The following is a 24824-nucleotide window of genomic DNA, read 5'->3' as shown; positions in this document are numbered from 1 at the left end:
TGCGTCGTCTTTCTCCGTTTGTGCAAAAAGAGAGATGTTTATGGTCAGGGTCAGAGGCCATCAGCGAACATCTGTCCGGATGTGCGCGAGACGGACCGCGTCATCTTGCGCGGACAAGCGCGCGTCTCTGTTCAGCTTTATCAGACCGTCAGGGCAGCAATAATTTGTGTCATTTACAGGACATTCACAAATTAAAGATAGACAAGTGGCAAAATGTCTGTCGGCTCATGACGACACGCACCATTTATTAACAAATATTTTTTTATTTTAACTGATAATGTTAATCGGTCATAAATTCTTACCTTCGGTTAACGGTTAAACGGTCAATTTGAGCATCCCTAGTAAGAACTGAAACAGCAGCAATATCCACAACAAGAAAGTCCTCAGGACACTTAAAATATATGACACAAGTCCAGTGAGGTTATTTATTTAACACTTGGGAATTTTTTGAAGCTAAAAGGTTTTTCTGGTTTGGTCACCATCCACTCTCATAGTAACCAGACAACACCAAACACACTTTCTAAATAATCTGCATTTGGGTTTTAAAGAACAAAGAAAGACACTGGGGATCAAATGACATGAGGGTGAGTAAATAATGACAAGTTTTTGGGTGAAGTATTCCCTTTTAAGTTGTCCAAATCTAAAGTGAACATGGATGGGTTGAGGTTGGTGTTTATGCTGGGTTTGTTGAGATTTAACAGGGTGCTGAAGAGCTCGAGAGATTATCTGCATGTGTTTCAGTGTTCAGACAGCAGCTCTCGTGCCTGTGGGCCGTACATGAAGTGTAATGAGACAGTAGATCTGAAGGTTTCGAGCTGTGGGTGGTCGTACTGATGGATGCTCATGTCGAGCTTTACAGGCTAAAAGCCATTGTTCATGTTAGACGTCTGCTAATCTGGTGGGATCCCAGTGTCGCTGTGATTAACAAGAGAGCTTAACTCTGTTTATTCACAGAAATTATTAAAATCAAATGTCTATACGAATCTTGTATGAAGTTCATGTGGGGTGCATTCCAGTGTGAAATGCTGACAATTTCCACCTACACTGATTGCAACAAATTTGAGCCATAAAAGACATCGTCTCTCACATCCTGAAGGGTCTCACATCCATGCCTCAGTCTTGTGGGAGTTACAATATTATTAAAGTCGGGTGTGATTAAAGTTTTTTTGTAGCATCCCTCAAATGTAATTAGAGATTAAAGAAATATATTAAAATGGATAATGTCCTTGTAATCAGTTGATCTTCTCGAACAAATTATACTAGAGATTTTCGCACAACTAAGAGTAACCACAAGTACAGTTCACCGCATTTACCGTTCACCACATTAACCACTCACAGCATTAACTGTACACTGAATTAACCGTGCACCGCATTAACCACTCAGAGCATTAACCATTAACCGTTCACTGCATTAAACGTTAACCACATTAACCGTTCACCGCATTGACTGTTCACCGCATTTACCACTCACAGCATTAACCATTCACTGCATTAACCACTCACCGCATTAACCGTTCTCTGCATTAATTAACTCATAGCATTAACCATTCACCACATTAACCGTTCACCGCATTTAACGTTAACCGCATTAAACGTTAACCCCATTAAACGTTCAGCGCATTAATCGTTCAACGCATTAACCACTCACCGCATTAACCGTTCATTGGAGTATCCCTTCACAGCAATAATCTTTCACTGCATTAACCATTCATCGCATTGACCGTTCACTGCATTAACCGTTCACTGCATTAACCGCTCACTGCATTAACCGCTAACAGCATTAACCGCTCACCGCATTAACCATTCACCACATTAAACATTCACAGCATTAACCGTTTACCGCATTAACCGTTCACCGCATTAACCGTTCACCACATTAACTGTTCACAGCATTAACCATTCACAGCATTAATCGTTCACCGCATTTACCATTAATTGCATTGACCGTTAATCGCATTGACCGTTCACCGCATTAACCGTTCACCACATTAACCCTTCACCGCATTAACCCCTCACAGCATTAGCCGTTCACCGCATTAACAGCTCACCGTATTATCAGTCCACAGCATTAACCGTTCACAGAATTAACCCTTCATCGCATTAACCGTTCACCGCAGAAAGTTTTCCGCGTCTTTTTCATCACTGTATCTACTTTATTCAATCTGTAAAATGATTTCTTTGATATTTTAAATATCTATATATAATTATATACATTTAAGTATAGATTTAAGTGTCTTAATACTTTTAGTGCCACTGTACTTCTGAAAAAAGCTAGATGCATATGACAATTGTATTTATCTACTGTAATGCATTCATTTCATCTGCATTCATTACATGAAAGTGTTTATTATTGCATTGAATATTAAATATTCTTTGGGAAAGAAGGAAATGTACCTGCTTGACGTCAGTCACAGTCGTGTCTTACTGTAATATGCCCCAAGACATTTTGAGTCATAGATTAAAAATGAACACATCCCACAGATTTCACACCAGCGTAACCAGATCAAAATGAAATTTAGGACATAAGAAGGTTATGTGAAAAGACTCCAAGAGTGAGGACATCTCCAAATATAACTGGACCCACACACACATTTGCACAGATCAGGTGTTGAACATTTGGTAACACTGGAAGGTACAGTTTCACCTAAAACATTCAGCTGTTAGACGCTGATGTGTATCTCCTCAAGAGGTTTTTAAAGGATAAAACAGTGAGCAGGAGCAGGATACAAACTTTTATTGCTACTTTATATCCCAGGAAACTTATCAAAGATGTTATTACGACCTTAAACTCATTAAAGTTTTGATTGATATACTGTAAAACTTAAGATCATGTTGATAGCATTACTAAAATCAGTCTTGCGTGTCAGATTACTGGGTCTTTCTGTCCAGGGGAAACATTTGAGAAGGTGGTGACCTCGACATTCGTTTCAGTTACTGTATGTCGACACATTAAATAACACGTTACTTTTCTGTGAAAATCCCCTGTTCATCATGCAAGTTTCAAGGTTGTTTACAGAATAAACAACTTTACACCTATCAGACACTTTTATGCATCCCAGTTTATTTAAAGAAAACTTCATCCAACAAGATTGTATGATAATAGCACACATCTGCTCAACACACTGTCAGTGGCGGAGCTAGACTTTTAAAACAGGGGTGGCAAAGGGGTGGCAAGGTATTATTTTGGGGGGTCAATATACAAAGTGTTCAATTACACTAAAAATTAATTATTTTCCACAAAATGTATATAGATTAAATTAAAGTTGTTTATTTTCCAAAATGTACACAATTATATATGTATTAAGGATACAGCAAAAATAGAACAACTGGGATCTGTTTGGCCCTGATCTGCACCTGACCTCTGCTTCTTTAGAAAGAAGTTGGTAATTTCGCTGTCCCTATAGTTACACACCTCATGAAGAAACCAAAATTTTGAACAATTTGCTTGTTTTTATTTACCATAAGTACACCGTTACTAATAATACAAATATTAAAATAATACACTACGACAAAATCTGAGTATATTGAGGTCTAGCCTATTTGACAACACAAGGAAAATTGCTTACAGACGTCTAGACTTGTTATGTTAAGGGAGGAGGGAACGAGTTTCCATTTAAATTTAATGTAATAATGTAAATAGACTTCTGTCCCTCACATTAAGCTATGGCTTCAGATGACTTTTTGAAATTATAATCCAACTCTCTCAGACCCAAGTCACCCAAACTGACATTTAAAAAGCGCGAGGCCCGAAAAAGCGTGCTGTTTACATCCCTGTACTATATCCACGGTGGTTTTATTAAGTTCAATATGCTGCATTACACGTGACAATATGAATAAGCCTACCTAATGTCTGTGATTGTTGCTGAACATTTGCTAATGACATGTTTTTTATTGTTTTAAGCATCTTCACGCAGGTGTGACAGTATTAGTCAGTTTCACAAGACTAGTAAGGCTCATTGAAGTATTAATGCTAAGCACTACAGTGCAATGTCTTCCTTACTTCCCGTTAAAACAGTACTTCGTTTAATTTAATACCAATAAAAGCCGTACATACCAGCAAAACGCTCTTCATCGATCCTGTGCGTGCTGCCGCGTTATGTTTTGGAGCACCAAGGAGCTCATGTCAGCTTAACCAATAGGCTTGTTCGACGTCATGCGGCGCCGCAAGAATCGCCAGCTGGATTACGTCAAAGTACCGCGAGAGCGATTCGCGAAATCATAGGGAGGAGTTTGCTTTTAAATCGCTCTCGTGGAACTTTGACGTCATCTGGGAGTCGGTTCTTGCGGTGCCACATGAAGTCGATCAAGCGTAATGAAAAGATAGCAGCAACGCTTGTGCGTGCTGAAGGATGCATTCACGTCCGCTGGAAGATTTGAGAAATGTTCGTGAAAATCAAACAGTGTAATGTTTTCAGCGGGGTGGCAACAGGGGTGGCAAGGACTTCGTCTGGGGTGGCAATTGCCACCCCAAATAGCCCTCTGGCTCCGCCACTGCACATGTAATGTGAGGTGTCGTTCATGTCTGTTTCAGAAACCCAAGGTGTTTTAACTGTGAAATCTCAATGCTGACTGCCAACATCTCCTTTAAGTTCCTGGATGAATGAGTCGCTCTTTAATCTTATCTATAAGCTTGTAAATACACAGCGATTCAGATGTCTTTGTGTTGGTTATGCCGCTACGCCTTCATATCTAAATACACTGCTGTGTGTGCGGCACAATTATGTGTGACCTATTTTTATCGCGGTGGATGAAAGTATGCCGGTGGTATCTTGAGGTCTTTCTGGGATGATGTCATGTTGGGGGTGGTACCTGCTGTTATCATGTTTTATTTCTGATTCATGGAGGTTCGTCCTCTGCGTGCGCCGGTTAGTGATTTATTATCCAACACAGCTCTTCAGTGAGATAATACAACACCAACACGCGGCCTTAAACTGATGCTTGATGTTCAAGGTTCCTGTTAAAGGACTCTGAGTGATAGTAGAGAGCTGCGTTTCATTCAGTTTTTGTGCATCGCTGGATGCTTTGTGCTGAAAAACCAAGAACCAAGATACTTGTGTGTAGTCAAATAAACCTCCAGATTTTCTTCGTCCTGTGTGAGATCATGTTTTTATGTGCTTGAGTTATAATTAGGGCTGTCAAATGATTAATCGCGATTAATCGCATACAAAATAAAAGTATGTTTTTTCATAATGTTAGTGCTACAAACGATTAATCACGACTAATCGTTTGGAGAATAAAAGTTTTTGTTTAAATCAAATATGTGTGTGTACTCTGTATAATAATTATGTACATATAAATAAATACACACAAATGCAAGTATATACTTAAGAAATATTTACATGTGTATTTACATTTTTATATTTATGTATAATTTATATTAAATATAATTATGAGTACTTAATATATAAATATTTTTATAAAAATTATACATGCATGTGAGTGTATTTATATATACATGATTATTATATACAGTACATACATTAATATATGATGTAAACAAAGCTCAAGATTAATCGTTTTGCAGAACTAGTGTGTATTGTGTAATTAATTTGTATGAAAATAAATTTATATTTGTATGCATTTAAGAAACATACATAATAAAAATCTTATTTTTACATGCATGTGTGTATTTATATATACATACTAATTACAAGTAAATACAATATTTATTTACATTTTATATAAAATATAACATTTAAAAATATACATAATATTTTTTATTTATACAGTGGTGTGCATTTTAGGTGTGCATTTTATATACATAATGAATACATACAAATATATAATCCAAACCCAGACTTTTATTTTGTATGCTATTTAATCGCGATTCATCTTTTGATAGTCCTAGTTATCATAAAGTCCTATTCTGCAGTTTCATATTGTATTCTTACCTGAGCTATTTTTGTTTTGTTTTATTTGGTTAGTTGAGTTGTTTTAGTTTTGGTTTGGTGTTGGGGTTGCTTTGATGTGTCTCATTTAGTTTCAGGTTTGTTTTGGGTTACCATGTGGGTTGTGATTTGCTTTTGTTTTTATTTTTCTCCTCTGAGCTGTAAAACCGTAATTATGGGGTGTCGCCCAAAAGATTAGTTTTGGTTTTCATTTCTTGTTAATCTCCAAAAGACGACCCGTGACTTACCTGGCAAGCCTGAATTTATCATTCTCTTTATTGAATTAAGGTTTTATAACAATGAGAAATAACACCTGGTTTCCGACTTGGTAAGGTAAAAGCATTGAAGTCTATTGTTTGGACAGGTGTGCAGGGCACCCAACGAAACTAGAAGAATGAGGACAAAAATAAAGCGTGGAGGAAAGAAGAGCAGACTGAAAGGATAAAGATAACGGAGAGAGAAACGCTGTGATAAAATGTGTGAGATAAAGCGTTTCCGTCTGATAATGTAGATTGAATGTCTGAGTGAAGAGTCTCTTGTTAAAGTTGATTGACAGTCACTTTGAGACCCTCCCTTGCCCCTTTCTTCCGTTCCCAGGATGCTCGGCTCTCGTCCATAGCGACCGGCTGAAGAGACATTTGTCTTGTGTGCTGTCTTTGTCTGGGTAAAGAATCACTCTCGTCTCGTCCTCTCTTTATTTATCTAGAGCTCTCTCTCTCATGATCTTTACTGGATCATTCAAACCCAAAAAGTTCACCAAACTGCTAAAAATAATGACAGTCCAATAAAGGAGTAACTAACTTTCTAAAGTAATTAAGTGGCTATTTGCTGATGATACAAACATCTTAGGTCCATCTTAAAATGACTGCACTGTGTGTGTTCTGTGGGAATCGAGCCCATGGCCTTTGGCTGCTTGCTCAGTGCTCTACCCATTGTGCTACAGGGCACCTACAAGTTGGGTTTGTTATTGAGCTGGTCGATAGTGACTTTTATTTTAAAGGATTGGTCAATTTTCACAAAAAAATCCAGATAATTTACTCACCACCATGTCATCCAAAATTTTAATGTCTTTCCTTGTTCAGTCGAGAAGAAGTTATGTATTTTGAGGAAAACATTCCAGGTTTTTTCTCATTTTAATGGACTTTAATGGACCCCAACACTGAACAGTTTTAATGCAATTTAAAATTGCAGTTTCAAAGGACTCTAAATGATCTCAAACAAGGCATAAGGGTCTTATCTAGTGAAACCATTGTCATTTTTTACAAGAAAAATAAAAAATATGCACTTTTAAATCTCTGGTCCTGTGACCTGCCAGTGTGACCTCACGCAATATGTCATCACATTAAGAGGTCAGGGATGACGTATGCGAAACTACTCCCCAGTGTTTACAAGTGTGGAGAGGACCGTTCCGACGTTATTGTATTGTGGAATGATAATAATTAATGTCTTTGTGTCAGTTTATTGTTTAAAATGGTCTGCAAATGTGCGTTTCATATATGTAACACGTGACCTTTCCATGGCATTATACAAATAACGTGAGGTAGCGCTGGCTCATCACAGAGCCGGAGGAAGAAGATAAGTTGTGGTTTAAAAGTGCATATTTTTTATTTTCCTTGCCAAAAATGACAATCGTTTCGCTAGATAAGACCCTTATGCCTCGTTTGAGATCGTTTAGAGTCCTTTGAAACGGCAATTTTAAACTGCATTAAAACTGTTAAGTGTTGGGGTCCATTAAAGTCCATTAAAATGAGAAAAAATCCTGGAATGTTTTCCTCTAAAAACATAATCTCTTCTTGACTGAACAAAGAAAGACATCAACATTTTGGATAACATGGTGGTGAGTAAACTATCTGGATTTTTTTTTAAGAAATTGACTAATTCCTGATTATTTCTCCAAGACAACACTGAGATGAAGAGAAGATGAAGTTATTGTTCCTTTGAATGATAAGGTATGGTTGAAGTGGGCGGAGCTTATTGAAGAACAGGAAGTGATGCGCATGAGAACCACACTGCGCAGATGGCACCTGTGATTCAATCGCCGTGACGTCCAAAAGCTTAACACAAAACCCACCAGCACATATGGGACTCACTCAGTGTGTGTGTGTGTGTGTGTGTGTGTGTGTGTGTGTGTGTTTGTGTGTGTGTTTGTGTGTGAGAGAGAGAGAGAGAGAGAGAGAGAGAGAGAGAGAGAGAGAGAGAGAGAGAGAGATTGTCTGAATGTTTCTCAATTGTTTGTGTTCCTTTCCAGTGTTTGTTTGGATTCTTTTTGGTGCGTGTGTGTGTCTGTGATTGTGTGTGTGTGTTTGAGAAATAGAGAGCGGAAGTGAGTGTGAGAATGAATGGTGATGTGTGTATGTGAGTGTGTGTCCGAGTGTTGAAGTGTGTGCGTGTGTGTGTGTGTGTGTGCGTGTGTGTGTGTGTGTGTGTGTGTGTATTTGTCTGGCACTGCTCACTCAGGCATGAAGGTCTCAGCTGTATAGTAGAGAGACAGGGAGTCGTTCACTACAGCAAAGCCTGTTGGGCTCACTGCCCAGAAACACTTGACACTGTTGTGTTAACAGCTTAGAAACAGGGTCACCGTACACCTTTAATGACAGCGTGCTTGTGCGTCTGACTGTATGAGATTTAAATGAGGAGGAAGATTTTTATAGTCTCAGATTTCTCACCCATGCATGAACGCACAGAGAACCACTGCAACACTTAATCCAGTTTTCCTACATTTGCACAGCAATCATGGATCAGGTTTAGTTTTAATCTTTGGGCCAGTACGCAACCACCCGAAACACCCTAGTAACTGGGACTGGTAATGTGTAGCAATGCACACACTGCAAAAAATGACTTTCTTAGTTAGTATTTTTGTCTTGTTTTAAGCACAAATATCTAAAATTCTCAAGTCAAGATGCATTTTCTTGATGAGCAAAATAACCTAAGAAAAGATGTCTAGTTTTTAGACAAAAAATATCAAATTTACAAAACATCTTGAACTTTTTTCTTAAACACTTAATTTAAGTTACAAGATACATTTTGTTTAAAAACTAGACTTATTTTCTTAGGTCATTTTGCTCATCAAGAAAAAAACATCTTGGTTTAAGAATTTTTAGATATTTGTACTGAAAACAAGACAAAAATACTAAGTAAAAACATTATTTTTTTTGCAGTGCAATGAACATCTAAAAAATCGAATTTAAACATTTTGTTTATATCCTTTTTTTTAATGTTTTAATAATCACTTAGGGTTATTTGTTACTTGTTATTTTTGTGTTGTGTTGAAAGTTTTATTCTTTCTCTTACAGATTTAAATTACGCTGTCGTTCTTGGCTCGACTTTGAGTGCAAAGTTCTCAGGAGATCCAACCGAACTGCAATGCAACGTTTCAAACGTTTCCAACCTTCACAATGGTCGTCTGGCAGTGTCATGGTTCCTTAAAAATGCTGTGTCCGGTAATGACCCGGTTACCACCCGCACTGTTGCGTCACTGGATGAGAACGGAACCCTCATACCAGGCGAGTCGTATGAGAGTCGCATGAAGGCGGGGCTTATTGCGGCCACCCGAGTGGAACCCTATGTGTTTAAGCTCCGCCTCCTGCACACAACGGATGCGGACCTGGGCGATTACACCTGTGCCGTCACAGCATGGACTCATTCTCAACATGGGAACTGGAAAAAGGCGGCGGAGTTCCTGAGTCCAGCGTTCAAAGTCAGCTTCGCTAACAAAAGTAAGTGTACAATTTTAAAGAAATAATTAAACTTTGTATTTACTTTCCCAACCTTGTCTCGTACAAAACTTGTATATGCATGTGTAAACTCATCCTTTTGTAGAACACAGAGAGTAAGTTAAAGGGACATCCACTTTTTTAAAATATGCTAATTTTCCAGCTCCCCTAAGTTAAACATTTGATTCTTACCGTTTTGAAACATATTCAGCTGATCTACGGGTCTGGCGCTACCACTTTTAGCATAGCATAATCCATTGAATCTGATTAGACCATTAGCATCGCGCTAAAAAATAACCAAAGAATTTCGATATTTTTCCTATTTAAAACTTGACTCTTCTGTAGTTACATTGTGTACTAAGACTGACATAAAATTAAAAGTTGTGATTTTCTAGGCAGATATGGCTAGGAACTATACTCTTATTCTGGCGTAATAATCAATGACTTTGCTGATGTAACATGGCTGCAGCAGGCGTAGTGATATTACACATTGCCCAAAAATAGTCCCCTTGGTTACTTTCAATCGATACTTTTAATTTTCGGTCGGTCTTATTACACGATGTAACTACAGAAGCAGGCTCGGACTGGTAATCTGTACAACCGGGCAAATGCCCGGTGGGCCGGTCGACATGTGGGCCGGTGGCCTCTGAGATTTTTTTTTTTTATGCCAAAATGTTCAAGTTATTTACTTTCGGCCCGTCATGTATAAATTAAGTTGCATTTGGCTTGGAGGGCGGGTGATAGGGAAATATTTTCGGCTTCTTCATGACAGGTTCAGTGTGTGTTACGATCGCGCCCCATGCCCCACCCCTCAAATGGATTTGTCCAAGCAGCCGCTGGGTTTATGGGGAAATACACAGTGATGATAGCACATCATTTAGCCTTGCACTTAAGAATTATAATTATGGACAACAGAGGCTCCAAAAAGAAGAAAGGGGGAGCGGAGAAGATCCGCGAGAAAAAGTCGCTTACCAATCTCATAGTCGAATCGTCGCAGATGTGTTATGAAATGAGGATCATTCAATTTTGGCCGTATATGGGTGCACACATTATCTGATTTCACATATAACAGCTTTCTCACAATATATTAATATACAGCATATTATTATAATGCTGCAAATAATATGTGAAGTAGCAGCTTTCAATAAATATTTTTAAAATGAGTTCATAAATCCATCAACCCCTGTGACAGGGCTTCACGTCCATAAGAGGTCTCTATCTTAATAAAGCCTTGCCTCTTTGTTTCGACATTTAAAAGACAAAGCTGGCAAATTAAACTATGACTTTCGTTCTTTTAAAAATTTCTATATTTTATTTTATTTATAAATCACTTTGGGTTATCTGATTTAACTATTTGGCCTGTGTTTTGTTTCCGTGCACTTGAGGCATTTTGCATATTTGTTCTGCACTTTGTTACTTCTGACCTTATTTTATCAAAAAAATTGTATTTATTTATTAAACGTAAATTCCGATCTTATTTAAGTATGTACATTTTTGATAGCTTTTTGTTGTATCGATGTTGCGCTATTGCGTGCTGGCCATGCTTGCGCATGTAATTTAGCCGAACGGGTTAGGTGCTCTGCGTCTCATATTTAGGAGTTCATCAAACTAAACATTAAAAAAACGGATGTTTTTCGACGAGTATAAGTTTTTAAAATGTATTTAAAACAAAGTGGTTATATTGTCTATCTTAAAGTTAAACTACAAAACAGGTAAGCCGTTTTTTTTATTTCGGTGATGAAACGGAAACTAGTATCTGCACCGAACCTATTTCTGCCTGACACGAATGTCTTTCTTGTAATTTAATATTATGGTCAGTTGGTGTTCACTTTCAAATTATAGCAAAGAGATTCCTGAAATAAATAATATCATCCGGTCTTTCTGTATCTAAAGTGAATACAGAGATGATCAAAGTCAGAGCAAGCAAGCAGGTATTTCTGTGCTAAATAATAACGCGTAATGTCTATAAAATCATTAATGTCATTGTTTTTCTTGTTATAAATTAAAGTTTAATGAATTGTATATAAAGATAAGTTTTTATCATTTACAGTCACAATCACAAATTATTTGTCATTTGTTGGGTTTTTTTGGTCATGACTGCTTTGACGCGCTATATCTCCAAATTAAATAAAAACACTTAATTGTTACCGGAGTTTCCAAGGCAGGATCACCTTTGTTATTTTTTTAGTTATCAAAATGTATTTTTGTGTGATGTTCTGTAGATCGTGGCTTTAAAATGTTATGAGGAATAATTAAACAAATGTTGCCTTACATTTTACCTTAAAAAAATATATATATATAAATGCATCGTCAGTTTTGTCTTCGTTTATTACTTGAAAGACAGTTTTGGTCACTTTATCAGACAGTTGTTTATGTGTGCTGCTTGTGAAAGAAAATTAAAGTTACCAATTTGTACCTGGTCTGGCCCCCTCCCAACCCATGCACACAAACATAGATGATTCGACTATCGGTCGACTATGGAAAGATTCGAAAATTCTGATTCGAATATGTAAATCCTTAGTCGAGGACACCCCTAAGAGATGGTAATCTTTTAATCTGCAAGAGAGAAATAGAAAGAGAGGCACTTTAACTGCTTCTGCTCTATCTAATATAAAGTGAAGAAAGCTACATAAACCATATAACACCGGTCACATTTATAATCTATAGACCTATTTATAATCTATAGACCTGCACTGTCTATCATTAATATACTTTACATATTATTGTATTCAATAGAGTTTGATAAAAGGGGTCATCTACACAAGTATTGCTTCATATAACAATGCAAAAATAGTAAAAGTGTTTTTGTGGTGCTTTGACAAACAGTGTCAGCTTTGTTCATGGCAAAGAGAGTTTGAGGTGGTTGAATTGTAACTATACTGTGAAATTAATATAAATGTTCAATAAATCAAAGCATTGGGTTTGGGGGGGGGATTTTGGTATCGGTGGGCTTGTGTGTGGAGTGGGGGGGGGGTCATCGGTCCAGTGGTGGGCCGTTCCACGAGAAATTGCCAGGGCCGAATTTTGTTCCCAGTCCGACCCTGTACAGAAGAGTCAAGTTTTAAATAGTAAAAATATTGAAACTTTATGGTTATTTTTGAGCATGATGCTAATGGTCTAATCAGATTCAATGGATTGTGCTAAGCTATGCTAAAAGTGGTAGCGCCAGACCCGGAGATCGACTGGATTACAAAACGGTAAGAATCAAATGTTGGGGAGCTGGAAAATGAGCACATTTTCAAACAAAGTGGATTGTCCCTTTAAGGCTGCAATCTGTAACTTTTGGCTCTCTATCGCCATCTCCATTTGAAACATAAGATTGCAGGTTATGTTAGTTGGAAAACAACTGACAATAGCTGCGTTTCTATTACCCTTAAAATTGCACAAATTGACATTGCGAATTAAAAATAAGGGCCAATGGAAACACATTAATTTTGCATAAACTCCCATATAATGCAAAAAATTGTTTTAAGTTTGCCTGAGGTGGTTTTTCAGGCAATTCGGAAAAGGTGTATTTCGCAAAACTGCTATGGAAAGTTTATTTCCATTTCCAGGTCACCTGATGTAAGTCACAAAATACTCAAACCTACCAGAAACACCTCAATATGTGTCTGCTCCCAAGTATAACAGACCTTCCTTGCCAACAATGTCTGGATAACACTCCTACATTTTATTTGATTTAAAATAATTTACTATTACCTCCAAGAAACATCTATATGTGGCCATTCCTAAGTATAAGAGGCTTTTTTAGGCATTAATGTTTGGATAATACTCTTATGTCTCCTTTAGTTAAAAATAATTCCTAGTGTAGTGGATGTGATATAAGTAAACGTACTATCATCAGTTGACGTGGAAATGCCGTCATTACACAATAGTCTTTTGACGACATTTAGAAAAGAACGCTACAGTTTTGCGCAAATATATATTACGCAGCTATTTTCTGTGAAATCCAACCTGGTAAGGAGTTTTTAACAACCTGAATGCTTCACATTATGCCTGTATGATATTGGGGGGGTGTCTGGATTCACCGAATGACTTGAAAAACTTCTGCCCTGCAATTCTTGTATAGCTTTGGAATGTTAACTTGAGTAGTTATGTGATGGTTTTAAATGCCTTGTCAAGCGACGAAATCCGTATTATTGTCACCACCATTTCAAGTTCATCTCTCTACGCTTGTGAAGCGGTAAAACATTATACACAACATTGTGCTTCGTTTGTGTTAATGGTTTAGAGGCCAGAAAAGAGCCACATAATCTTGAGTAATACATTGTTAAATATCAAAAACACAATAGATGTCTGTTTTCCTGGAGATGTGTAAATTGGTTCACACTTTTACTCTGGATGAAACCGTGTGATGTAAAATTTCATCTCGCTGGTTTTCTGCATCTGCTCTTTTGCATTTCCATTGTTACATAACAGGAAGACCCGTATCGGCAGGAACGCTTGTGCCGATCGTATGTTCTGTAATGAGGAATTCTCTGTTTCATGTGGTGATATAACTGATGGCAGTTTATACCTCATGCTGCTGTGTGTTTGTGCGATTGATGCATTTCTCCACATGCTGTGATTTATTCTGACAGTTTGAAACCGTATTGCAGCTATAATGGCTTCCTGAAGCATTTGGCATAATTTTGCCATTATCCAATATTGTGATATGTGAGACCAATAACGTCTGTGCATGAGAAAACATGGCCTCTGTATAGCTGCATACAAAAAATAGTGCAGTGGAAAATGGCCTTGCTTATCGCTCAGTTGTTGGTTGGGAGACTTAATGGCCTCCATCTGTTCGAACAGGTCCCGTCCTCGGAGTGGTGGCCCGACGGCTACGAGAAGCTACTGCGACCGGGTCTACGTTTGAGATGAGCTGCCAGGCCAATGCACAAAACCTGCCGCAGGGAACCGCTTTCTCCATTCTCATCCTATCAGAGGAGTCCGTAGGATCGCCGAGCCGCAAACTGGCATCGCTGGGTCCTGAGATGGTCCTGAAACTGGAGGACTGGGCTGAACCTGGCCGAAAAGACAACCTGATGCTGGTAAAGACCGGGAAGAAAGAATTCCAGTTCCGGATCCAAGGGGTGCAGGTGACCGATCGGGGGTTTTACTCGTGTGAAATGAAAGCTTGGTCAAAGCAGCCTGGAGAAGACTGGATGGAGATGGCCAAAGGGGTATCCAATAAAGTCCAGATTGCTTTTGAGCACAGAGGTGAAAATGTTGGGATTTATTTGGGTGAATCTCATAAAAACACGTCTAAATTGACATTCAGTTATGTATAGGTGGTAAACCACCAGTTTATCTAAGAAATAACACAAATCGATCAGTCTTTTTTGTAAATCTGTTGAATTTGAATTTAAAGCTGCATTCTGTAATTGTTGCCTCTATATCGCCATCTCTGGTTAAAATAAAAAATTGCAAGTTACTTTTTTAAGCTTACAGTTGTGAATCTGTTTTTTTAAAGATAAAGCTAAGGTCATGGATCAGTTTTTAATATGATTTTTTTTATTTCCGTTCTATTTTGATGGAAGAATGATGATTATTTTTATAAATCTAATATAAAGCTATTTTGGTGAACTCTCACTAGGTCCCACATTCGATGTGTCCATCAATTCAGACACTGTGAGTGTTTTTCCCTGGGAAACTGCAAAGATGATGTGTGATGTAAAGGTTACCGGGACATTGCCCACTACAGGTGAGTACACACTTCATTCTCATCAGCAACAAAACACACAAGAGGAAAATTCTCTATCCTTTATTGAACCACATACTGTAAAATACTCTGTTGTCATGATGGATTTTTTTTGTATTTATGTTTTTTAGTCGCCATTTAATACTAAATAAGCTGTTGAAGATTAAAATGATTTTATAAATCTGTGGCAAAATTTCCTCACAGCACATCCCTAAAGAGAACTCAGTATGTTTTTTTATATTTTGACATTTAAAGATGTTTTAATATTTAAAAGCTACACAACCTTTTTTTATTTAAGAATTAAAATATTAAAATCACAAAGATTATTTTAGTAAAACTCAATGGGTCTCATTCACTAATAATTGCGCAAGTTTTTCGTATTTACACACACTTGAAATTCTCACGAAACATTTCCTCCTAATTCACAACACTAATGAATTTGTTCTTATACTCGTACTTACGCTACCCAGTCTCACAAAATTACGTACCTATAGGCATGTTATTTAAAAAAAAAAATTCATGATACTGTCACGAATTTCCGCGTTTTTTTTTTCGTGATCGTATTATGAATTTCTGTTTGCGTGTCATTGTCACATATTGGTTACTGTTTTTCCAATTTTCTTACCATTTTTGCTTCGGTTTAGGGTTAGGATGTCACTTTAAGTATTGGTTTATACATTCAGATTTTTTTATTTTCTAAATTTTAAACCATTGTCGCCTGGCATTAGGGTTAGAGTTGGGTTTGAGTAAGGACGTCATTTTATGTAAATCTAACACTAAACCGAAGCAACAATGGTAAGAAAATAGAAAAAACAGTTGAGTAACCAATACCTGACAATGACACGTAAACAGAAATTTGTGATACGATCATGAAAAAACACGAAATTTCACGTGTGGTATTTGTTGTTCTTGAATTGTTTTGTACATTTAAAAGAAATTTTGATACGAAAGTTGTGTTGATTCACGGTTTTGTTCGTACGCACATCTCACACACACATTTGTGCGAACGCATGCTTAGTGAATGAGACCCATTGTGTTGAATGTACACTTCTACACATGAATATCATAACTTAGGGTTTTATTTATTTATAATAAGCAAAAAAATAAAAAAGATATTTAGATATTTAGGTTTTTATCCGATTAGTTGATTAATCAAAAAAACAAATACTCCGATTAATCGATTATTAAAATAATTAGTTCCAGCTTTAATGTAGTTTCAATTTTCACTTACCTTATGTTAAAGAGATGAACATTCTGGCATTATTTACCCACTCTCATGTTGTTACATACCTGTATGAATTTCTTTCATACAATTTCTATAAAAGCCATTTCTATAGAAACATCTGTGAGATCGTCATTATGTTATAAATGATGGTACCTTGTAAATAACCTGATTTCAAGGTACCAATATAAAGACCTTCAAAAATGAGCAGCATCTCTTTAAAAGTGGTCTGTATAATATTAACAACAGATCTGGTTTATTTAATATTGTGTTGTGTTTGAACTTTTTTAAGTACCTTTCTCAAAAGCGTTCCTGTAGCTCATGCATTAACAGCTCAATAGGTTGTGGGTTCGATCCCGGGAACATGCACATTGCACTGTAATTTGCTTGGGTTTAAAGTGTCTGCCAAATGATAGATAACCATAACTGCATAACTCTTCATCATCGGCTAAAGTTTTGCTGAAACAGCTGTGAATTTTTTCTGGGTTTGCCTGACAGCGGTTTATAATCAATCATGTGTGTTATTCTGTATGTTGATCTGATATAACGCCAGCTTCAGTTTGCACTTTTGTAAGGTGCGGCTGTGACCGGTTGTGCACGGGGATAGATAAAGATACGAGGCTGTTCATCATGTTCAGACCCGTCTGTTCTTGGCTCATCTTGCAGTTCAAAAGTGGAAATGAATATTTAATGTTGGAAAAAGACTTTGTAAACCTTCAGAAGTGATGTAAGAAACTGGGTCACCAGTGAAATGTCACTGTGAGCGACAAAGATTTTATGTGCAGTGATCTATCGCACAGCCACAAGACAAATAACTTCTGCTTAATAAATCCCACAATGAAAAAATATCCAAAAATATATGCTGATGTAGACTAGATAGGATAGATATTGTGGGATTCAGCCCAAACCAGATGATGAGAAAGTATGTCGATGGTGGTTTCCAATTTTAGTGAGATGCCTACCTAGATGTCATTTTAGGGCTTGGTTTTATTGCACTCCTGATGTGAAGGCTTTTCCAAAAAAAGAGCAAAAACATTTATTTTGATAACAGTCTGAAGCAAGAAATGTATTCTTTGTGAAGAATGCAATCCCTCAAAGAGCAATATTTATTGTTGAATCCATATTTATAGTGAACATTAACTGTTTTGCTACTATTTTAAATCACACTCCTATATGATTCAAGTTTAGTTTTAGTGTAGTTGCTCAGTGGTTTTGTGGATGCCTAACTTAATCCTTCCTTTTATATCTTGTAGGGGTGGTTTCCCGGCAAAACAAAAGGTACTGGTGTATTTTAAGATATGTCAGTGCAAGTTGTTTTTAGTTTGGACAGCTCTTAAATTTATTTAAGTCTGAGACTAGTCTAATCCCTGTCCGGGAAACCGCCCCGTAGAGTTTAAGATGTGCCGACTCAGACGTTAGCGATATTTCCCAAAGACACATAATACTGTGTAGTTTTACCCACGAGGATGCTTTGAATCATTGCATCATCTGTCTTGTAATATCTTTTATTCTCTTCAGCTTTATTATTTCCTAAGGCCAAACACTTGACACAACATTTGCACAGTGATGTTGGTAAGCTGATGGATGAAGAGTCCTCTTTTGTGTCTTATGTAACACTCTGCGTGTCTTTTGTCCCAGGAAAACTTCATCTGGAACAGAACAGACCCTGGTCCCATTTAAGTAGTGAAATATAATAGTAGGGCTGTCAAACAATTAATTGCGATTAATCGCATACAAAATAAAATGTTGTGTTTGCAAAATATATGTGTGTGTGTACTGTGTGTAAATATTATGTATATATAAATACACACATCCATGTATGAATTTAAGAAAAAATTTATTATGTATAATTATTTTTAATTTTTTTTTTTAAATATATCTAAATATATTTGTGCACACATGTAAATGTTTCTTAAATAGATACATGAATGTGTGTATATTGATCTATAAATATATAATAACACATGCATTATGCAAAAAAAACTTTTATTTTGTTTGCGATTAATCGTGATTAATCTTTTGACAGCTCTAATAAATATTAATATTGAAATCACAATTAGTGCACAAAGCAGCGTTTATACTGTATCACAAGCAGTGTTGGGTGTAACTAGTTACTAAGTAATTATGTTGGCTTGACAAAGATTCTTCGATCTAAGCTTATTATTATTATTATTATTCTTCTGTTCATACTTTTTACCAATTGTAACTCCTCCTAGAGCTTTCAAGCTACACCCACAAAACTTTACAAAACTTTTAAGACTGGTCCGTAGATGGGTGCTATGACTTTTCTAACTGATGGGACCTACCGAATTCCTAAACGGGGCGCTCAAACACCCCAAATTTTCCATTGACTTAACATTGCGACAAACTTTGACGGGTCATAGCTGCAAGCGAGAAATTTGTAGAAACTTGTGGGTTACCACATTTGAAGAGGTTGGCAGACTGTGTAAGAACATACATCACATTGGGGTGTAAGTTTCACCCCTGGGGCGTAAGGACCACCCAAATTTCCCCATTGACTTATAATGGGGGAGGGAACATGCCCATATAAGGGAATAAAAGCGTCCCAGATGGAATATCTTCACTTTAGAGTGTCGTAGAGACATGGGGGTGGGCTCAATTTAGTCAGGCATCCAATCAGTCTCTCAGGATCGCCCCATAGCTATTAAGCCACGCCCCTAGCAACCATTTTTGGGCACCCTAGCAACATATCCCATAGACTGCCATTATAAAATGCCCAGATGGATATCTTTGCAGCACAGTGTCACAGAGACATGGGGGTGGGCTCATTTTACTCAGGCATCCAATCAGTCTCGGAGGATTCTTATTGAGGTATTAAGCCACGCCCCTAGCAACCAAATATGAGCACCCTAGCAACATAATAAACAAAGCCTTATATCTCTGGATCCGAACATCATAGAGACATGGGGGTTGGGTCTTTTGGTCATGTTAGCCTTATGCTAGCTCCATGCTAAGTCATACTAGCTTCATGCTAGTTTCGTGCTAGCTTTATGCTAATTTCATAATAAATCTTGCTAACTTCATGCTAATCATATTAGCATCATGCTAGCTTCATACTAATTCATGTTAGCATCATGCTAACTTCATGCTAATTCATGTTAGCTTCGTGCTAGCTTCATGCTAATTCATGTTAGCATCGTGCTAGCTTCATGCTAATTCATGTTAGCATCGTGCTAGCTTCATGCTAATTCATGTTAGCATCGTGCTAGCTTCATGCTAATTCATGTTAGCGTCGTGCTAGCTTCATGCTAATTCATGTTAGCGTCGTGCTAGCTTCATGCTAATTCATGTTAACGTCGTGCTAGCTTCATGCTAATTCATGTTAGCGTCGTGCTAGCTTCATGCTAATTCATGTTAGCGTCGTGCTAGCTTCATGCTAATTCATGTTAGCGTCGTGCTAGCTTCATGCTAATTCATGTTAGCGTCGTGCTAGCTTCATGCTAATTCATGTTAGCGTCGTGCTAACTTCATGCTAATCATGCTAGCGTCATGCTAGCTTCATGCTAATCATGTTAGCATCATGCTAGCTTCATGCTAATTCATGTTAGCATCATGTTAGCTTCATGCTAATTCATGTTAGCATCATGATAGCTTCATGCTAATTCATGTTAGCATCATGATAGCTTCATGCTAATTCATGTTAGCATCATGCTAGCTTCATGCTAATTCATGTTAGCATCATGCTAGCTTCATGCTAATTCATGTTAGCATCATGCTAGCTTCATGTTAATTCATGTTAGCATCATGTTAGCTTCATGCTAATTCATGTTAGCATCATGCTAGCTTCATGATAATTCATGTTAGCATCATGCTAGCTTCATGCTAATTCATGTTAGCATCATGCTACCTTCATGCTAATTCATGTTAGCATCATGCTAGCTTCATGATAATTCATGTTAGCATCATGCTAGCTTCATGCTAATTCATGTTAGCATCATGCTAGCTTCATGATAATTCATGTTAGCATCATGCTAGCTTCATGCTAATTCATGTTAGCATCATGCTACCTTCATGCTAATTCATGTTAGCATCATGCTAGCTTCATGCTAATTCATGTTAGCATCATGTTAGCTTCATGCTAATTCATGTTAGCATCATGTTAGCTTCATGCTAATTCATGTTAGCATCATGCTAGCTTCATGCTAATTCATGTTAGCATCATGCTAACTTAGTGCTAAACATGCTAACATGGTAACTTTTGGTATCATGTTTACGGAAAGTTATAATACTAAACTAAACTTGTTTTAAATTTCTCTCAATCTGTTTTAAACGTTCAGGCTAGGCTTTGTCAAGCCAACATAAAGTTTGTCTTCAAACTTTTCTATCTAGTTAGTTACTGTAATTTAATTACTTTTCCTTTGAAAAAGTAAAGTAAGGGATTACTCTTATTTTTCTTGTAATCTAATAACAGTTACTTCTGATGTAACTAAATACTGTGTATGGACTCTAAAACAATTATGTATAGTACTAATACAATAGTGGATTCAACATGGTTTTAGTTTACAATTCTCATTATTAACTGGTTGATTATTATTAGCATTAATATTAAAGGAGTAGTCCACTTTAAAGATGGGGCCCATTGACTTACCATAGTATTTTTTTGACCTACTATGAAAAGTCAATGGACCCCATCTATAAAGTGGACTACTCCTTTAATGAGATGTTGGCTGTTTATTAATACTTAATAGCACATATTAATGCCTGATTCTGCAAAACCTTATTCTACATTCTTAACCCTCCCATTTCTACCAATACTTAAAACTAACAACTTCTTTAGTATTAATAAGCTGTAGTTGGAGTATATTGAGGCAAAAGTAGTTAATAGTTAGTTAATAGAGAGAACTGGACCCTAAAGTGGGACCAGAATAATTGATGTCCTTTTGTATATTATTTCTTCGAGCCATTTCAAGCCTATCCTTGTATCATGTACTAAATATGATTTAGAAAGTAATTAATAAGTAATTAAATACTTTTTGGAGAAAGTAATTTGTAAAGTAATCTAATTACATGATTGAAGATGTAATTAGTAACTAGTAATTAATTACTTTTTTTGAGTAACTTACCCAACACTGATCACAAGAAAACAAAACTAGTGCAAAATATCAATAAAATATCAATTGAATCTGCTGCAACTCAGAAAAACAACAAATGACTATAATTTAATTGAATTTATGTTTGCTAGACATCAGCAGCAGAAGAGTTACACTATGTTAGAGACTTTTGAGAGATAATAAGAATGAAATGATTTTTCAGAATGACCAGCATTATTCATGTCTTTAGTGCACATTTATACATTTATTGTTTCCATTGTACACTGCTAAAAAATTCTTACAGAGTACTTTTTTTTTGTTTTCAGTACAAGTAGCAAAATTAAATTAAATTAAATTAAAAGAAAGTAAGTCTAGTTTTTAGACTTTATGTTATAGAATTTATATTATACCAATTATACAATTTAAGTGAATTTAGGCTTAAAACAAGCAAAAAAAACGTAAGCATTTAAGAAAAAATTCAAGATTTTTTTCTTACCACATTTGCAGAATTTTTTTTGTTTCAAGCACAAATTCACTTAAATTTTATGTTTTGGGGTTTTTTTTGTCTAAAAACTAGACTTATTTTCTTAGGTCATTTTGCTCATCATAAAAATGCATCTTAATTTAAGATTTTTTTATATTTGTTCTGAAAACAAGACAAAAAATATTTTGCAGTGTCGTTTTTAACTTGTTTTCATTATGAATAAATAAACCCACCTCAAGATCTCACCAGGAAACCCTGCGTACGGAGGGCATCTTCAGCAACAGCATGTTAAATTATAAAGCAAGTTAAAATGCTCAATTAAGAATTCATTATACTTCAAAAACTAACCCCTCATGTACACTGCACACATCTGCGGCGGGTTACGGCTCAACCAAGGCCACCAGAGCTGATAGTGGCCACTTTAGTCAGTGCTTGTGTTTACACCAGGCACATTTCAAAACCATCCCAGAAGCGGCTCTCCGCAAAGTGCACCCTGTGCAGACTCGGATTAAATGAAATATTTATGAAATATCAAGAAAAACATGAATGGACTTCACGTCTGAAATGCTGCTGGTGTGAGTTGGCAACGCATTTAGGAACAAAACCTTCCCAAAGCGGTTACGTGCTGCAGACGTGGGAATGAGGTGTAAATGAGGGGTAAGATTTGACTGTAAACACACTTCAGGGTCTGTTTCAAAATATAAGTCTGAATCCCTTTTACACACATAAAATTGCTATGTGCGTCATACAGATTTGTGATTGTGGGAATCTTTTGGGCTGAGCTCATTAAATTGATGCCCGTTCACCATTCATACAGTAAATCCCCTCAGGCCAACACGTCAACACATATCACAGACCAAACCATACCAGACCATTGTGAGACCATTTACTGTTCCTTATCCACAGACTCTATAAATATCACTTAATATGCATTACTATAGGAGGTCACATTCAAACACCGGCTCAAGATCATGGAGGTGTAATTGAATGTTAACATTTCTGCTTGAAAGCATTTTGCTATACATTTATTCTTAAAGGAATACTCCACTTTCATAAAAAACTGATAATTTACTCACCCCCATGTCATCAAAGATGTTTGTGTCTTTCTTTGTTCAGTTTTTGAAGAAAACATTTCAGGATTTTTCTCCATATAGTGGACTTTATTGGACCTCAACAGTTTACAGTTTCAATGCAGCTTCAAAGGACTTGAAACGATCCCAACCGCGGCATACCTAGCAATAAATGTACTTTTTAACCACAACTTCTCATCTTTCATTAGCCGTGAGATGCGCCAGAGTGACCTTACGTACTGTATTACGTAATCAAATCGAAAGGTCATGCATGACATGTGTGTACCGCTCCAGTGTGAAGAAAGAGGAGCGTTCAGACGTTGTTGTATGTGGAATGATACTAATTAACAGTGTTGGGGAAAGTTACTTTTAAAAGTAATGCATTCAAATATTAAGTTACTCCCAAAAAAGTAACTTATTGCGTTACTTAGTTACTTTTCATAGAAAGTAATGCTTTCGTTACTTTTTAGTTACTTTTTCTTGGCTGATGCTTGATCTCTTTCAGGCCTTGCAGGTGTTTTTTGTGACTGAAAAGTTCAGTTTCAGTGCGTTTCACATATGCAATGGATCACCTTTTGTCGTGGATTACATAATACGTAGTAAGGTCGCGCTGGCGCATCACACAGCTGGTTCAAGATGAGAAGTTGTGGTTTAAAAGTGCTTATTTTTAATTATGTTTTTGTTGAAATTGACGATCATTTCACTAGATAAGACCCTTATGCCTCGGTTGGGATTGCTGAATGCATCTAGTTTTGTTTTCTCATTGTTGGCAGCAGCATGCGTTACTTTTCAGCTAAATAGTTTCTTCCATTAATCTGCATTGTTTACTTCAGCAACAGGCTTTTTTAACATTAAGGCATCAGTAAGGTTGGTTTCCATTGGTCATTTCTATTCATGGAAAATCACCTATTGTCCAAAATTCCCAGTTTATATCACAACAGTTTCCTGGGCGTATATGAGGTTTATAATGATCTGCATGAGCTGTAGTCCTTTGAATCCACGGCACAATAACTGTAATTATAGACCGAGCAGAAAATCTAATAAGACTCAAATATGATTGGCTGTAAACCAATGCACTGTAGACTCACTGAGGTGTCTCAAACTGTGCTTAGGTTTACCAAAATACCAAAATCAAAAAGATATGAGCTCTCTTCTAATCTGAGTTGTGCTAGCCATATTAATTTAACAGCTCCATGCATCTACTGTACATTAAAGATTAATTTCATAGATTTGTTTCTTATTTTTTTTGTTTCTCCAAGTAGGAGAAACATCGAAATGTTGATGATAAAAACCCAACTCTAATGACCCGAGCAGTGAAATCTTCCTCCGTCTGTTTCTCATCAGTTTCATTGTCTTCTGTGAAGAAGCGTTTCTAAAGGACGAGTCTTTGAATGGGCGCGTGGGTTTGACAGCAGTGGGTCGTCCTACAGTCAGTGTAATTGCTAGTTTGGGATCGGCGTAGCTTTATAGCCTTTCTCATACAACAGCAGACACATCTGTGCATCTCTCTGCCAGCCTCTGTGTGCTTTTTATAGGGCATGTAACGTCTCTAATGGATCTTTAGTTCGCTGAAGCAATATGCGTTAGCAAGAAACAGAGCAGAACCATTCGCAATTCAAAGATCTTGGAAAGACCTCTGTAGTTTTCAGCTACACTAAAAATAAAAAGGGCATTGTACAGATCATAGACGATCCTTAAATAATTTCAAAGGAA

At 36.8% G+C, this 24824-nt stretch overlaps 1 protein-coding gene across 1 annotated transcript in view; it reads left to right on the top strand.

Moving 5' to 3' along the window:
* ptgfrnb (prostaglandin F2 receptor inhibitor b) overlaps positions 1-24824 on the top strand; it is a 44117-nt gene that overhangs the window by 14250 nt on the left and 5043 nt on the right. The window contains exons 5-7 of the mRNA XM_065254127.2: positions 9182-9604; positions 14396-14803; positions 15180-15287. Coding sequence (XP_065110199.1) covers positions 9182-9604; positions 14396-14803; positions 15180-15287 — 939 coding nt within the window. The remainder of the gene's footprint in view (positions 1-9181; positions 9605-14395; positions 14804-15179; positions 15288-24824) is intronic.

Source organism: Paramisgurnus dabryanus, chromosome 4 (genome assembly GCF_030506205.2).
Source record: "Paramisgurnus dabryanus chromosome 4, PD_genome_1.1, whole genome shotgun sequence".
Taxonomy (NCBI): domain Eukaryota; kingdom Metazoa; phylum Chordata; class Actinopteri; order Cypriniformes; family Cobitidae; genus Paramisgurnus; species Paramisgurnus dabryanus.
The sequence above is the reverse complement of the archived record's forward strand: the minus strand, read 5'-3'. Positions and strand labels throughout refer to the sequence as shown.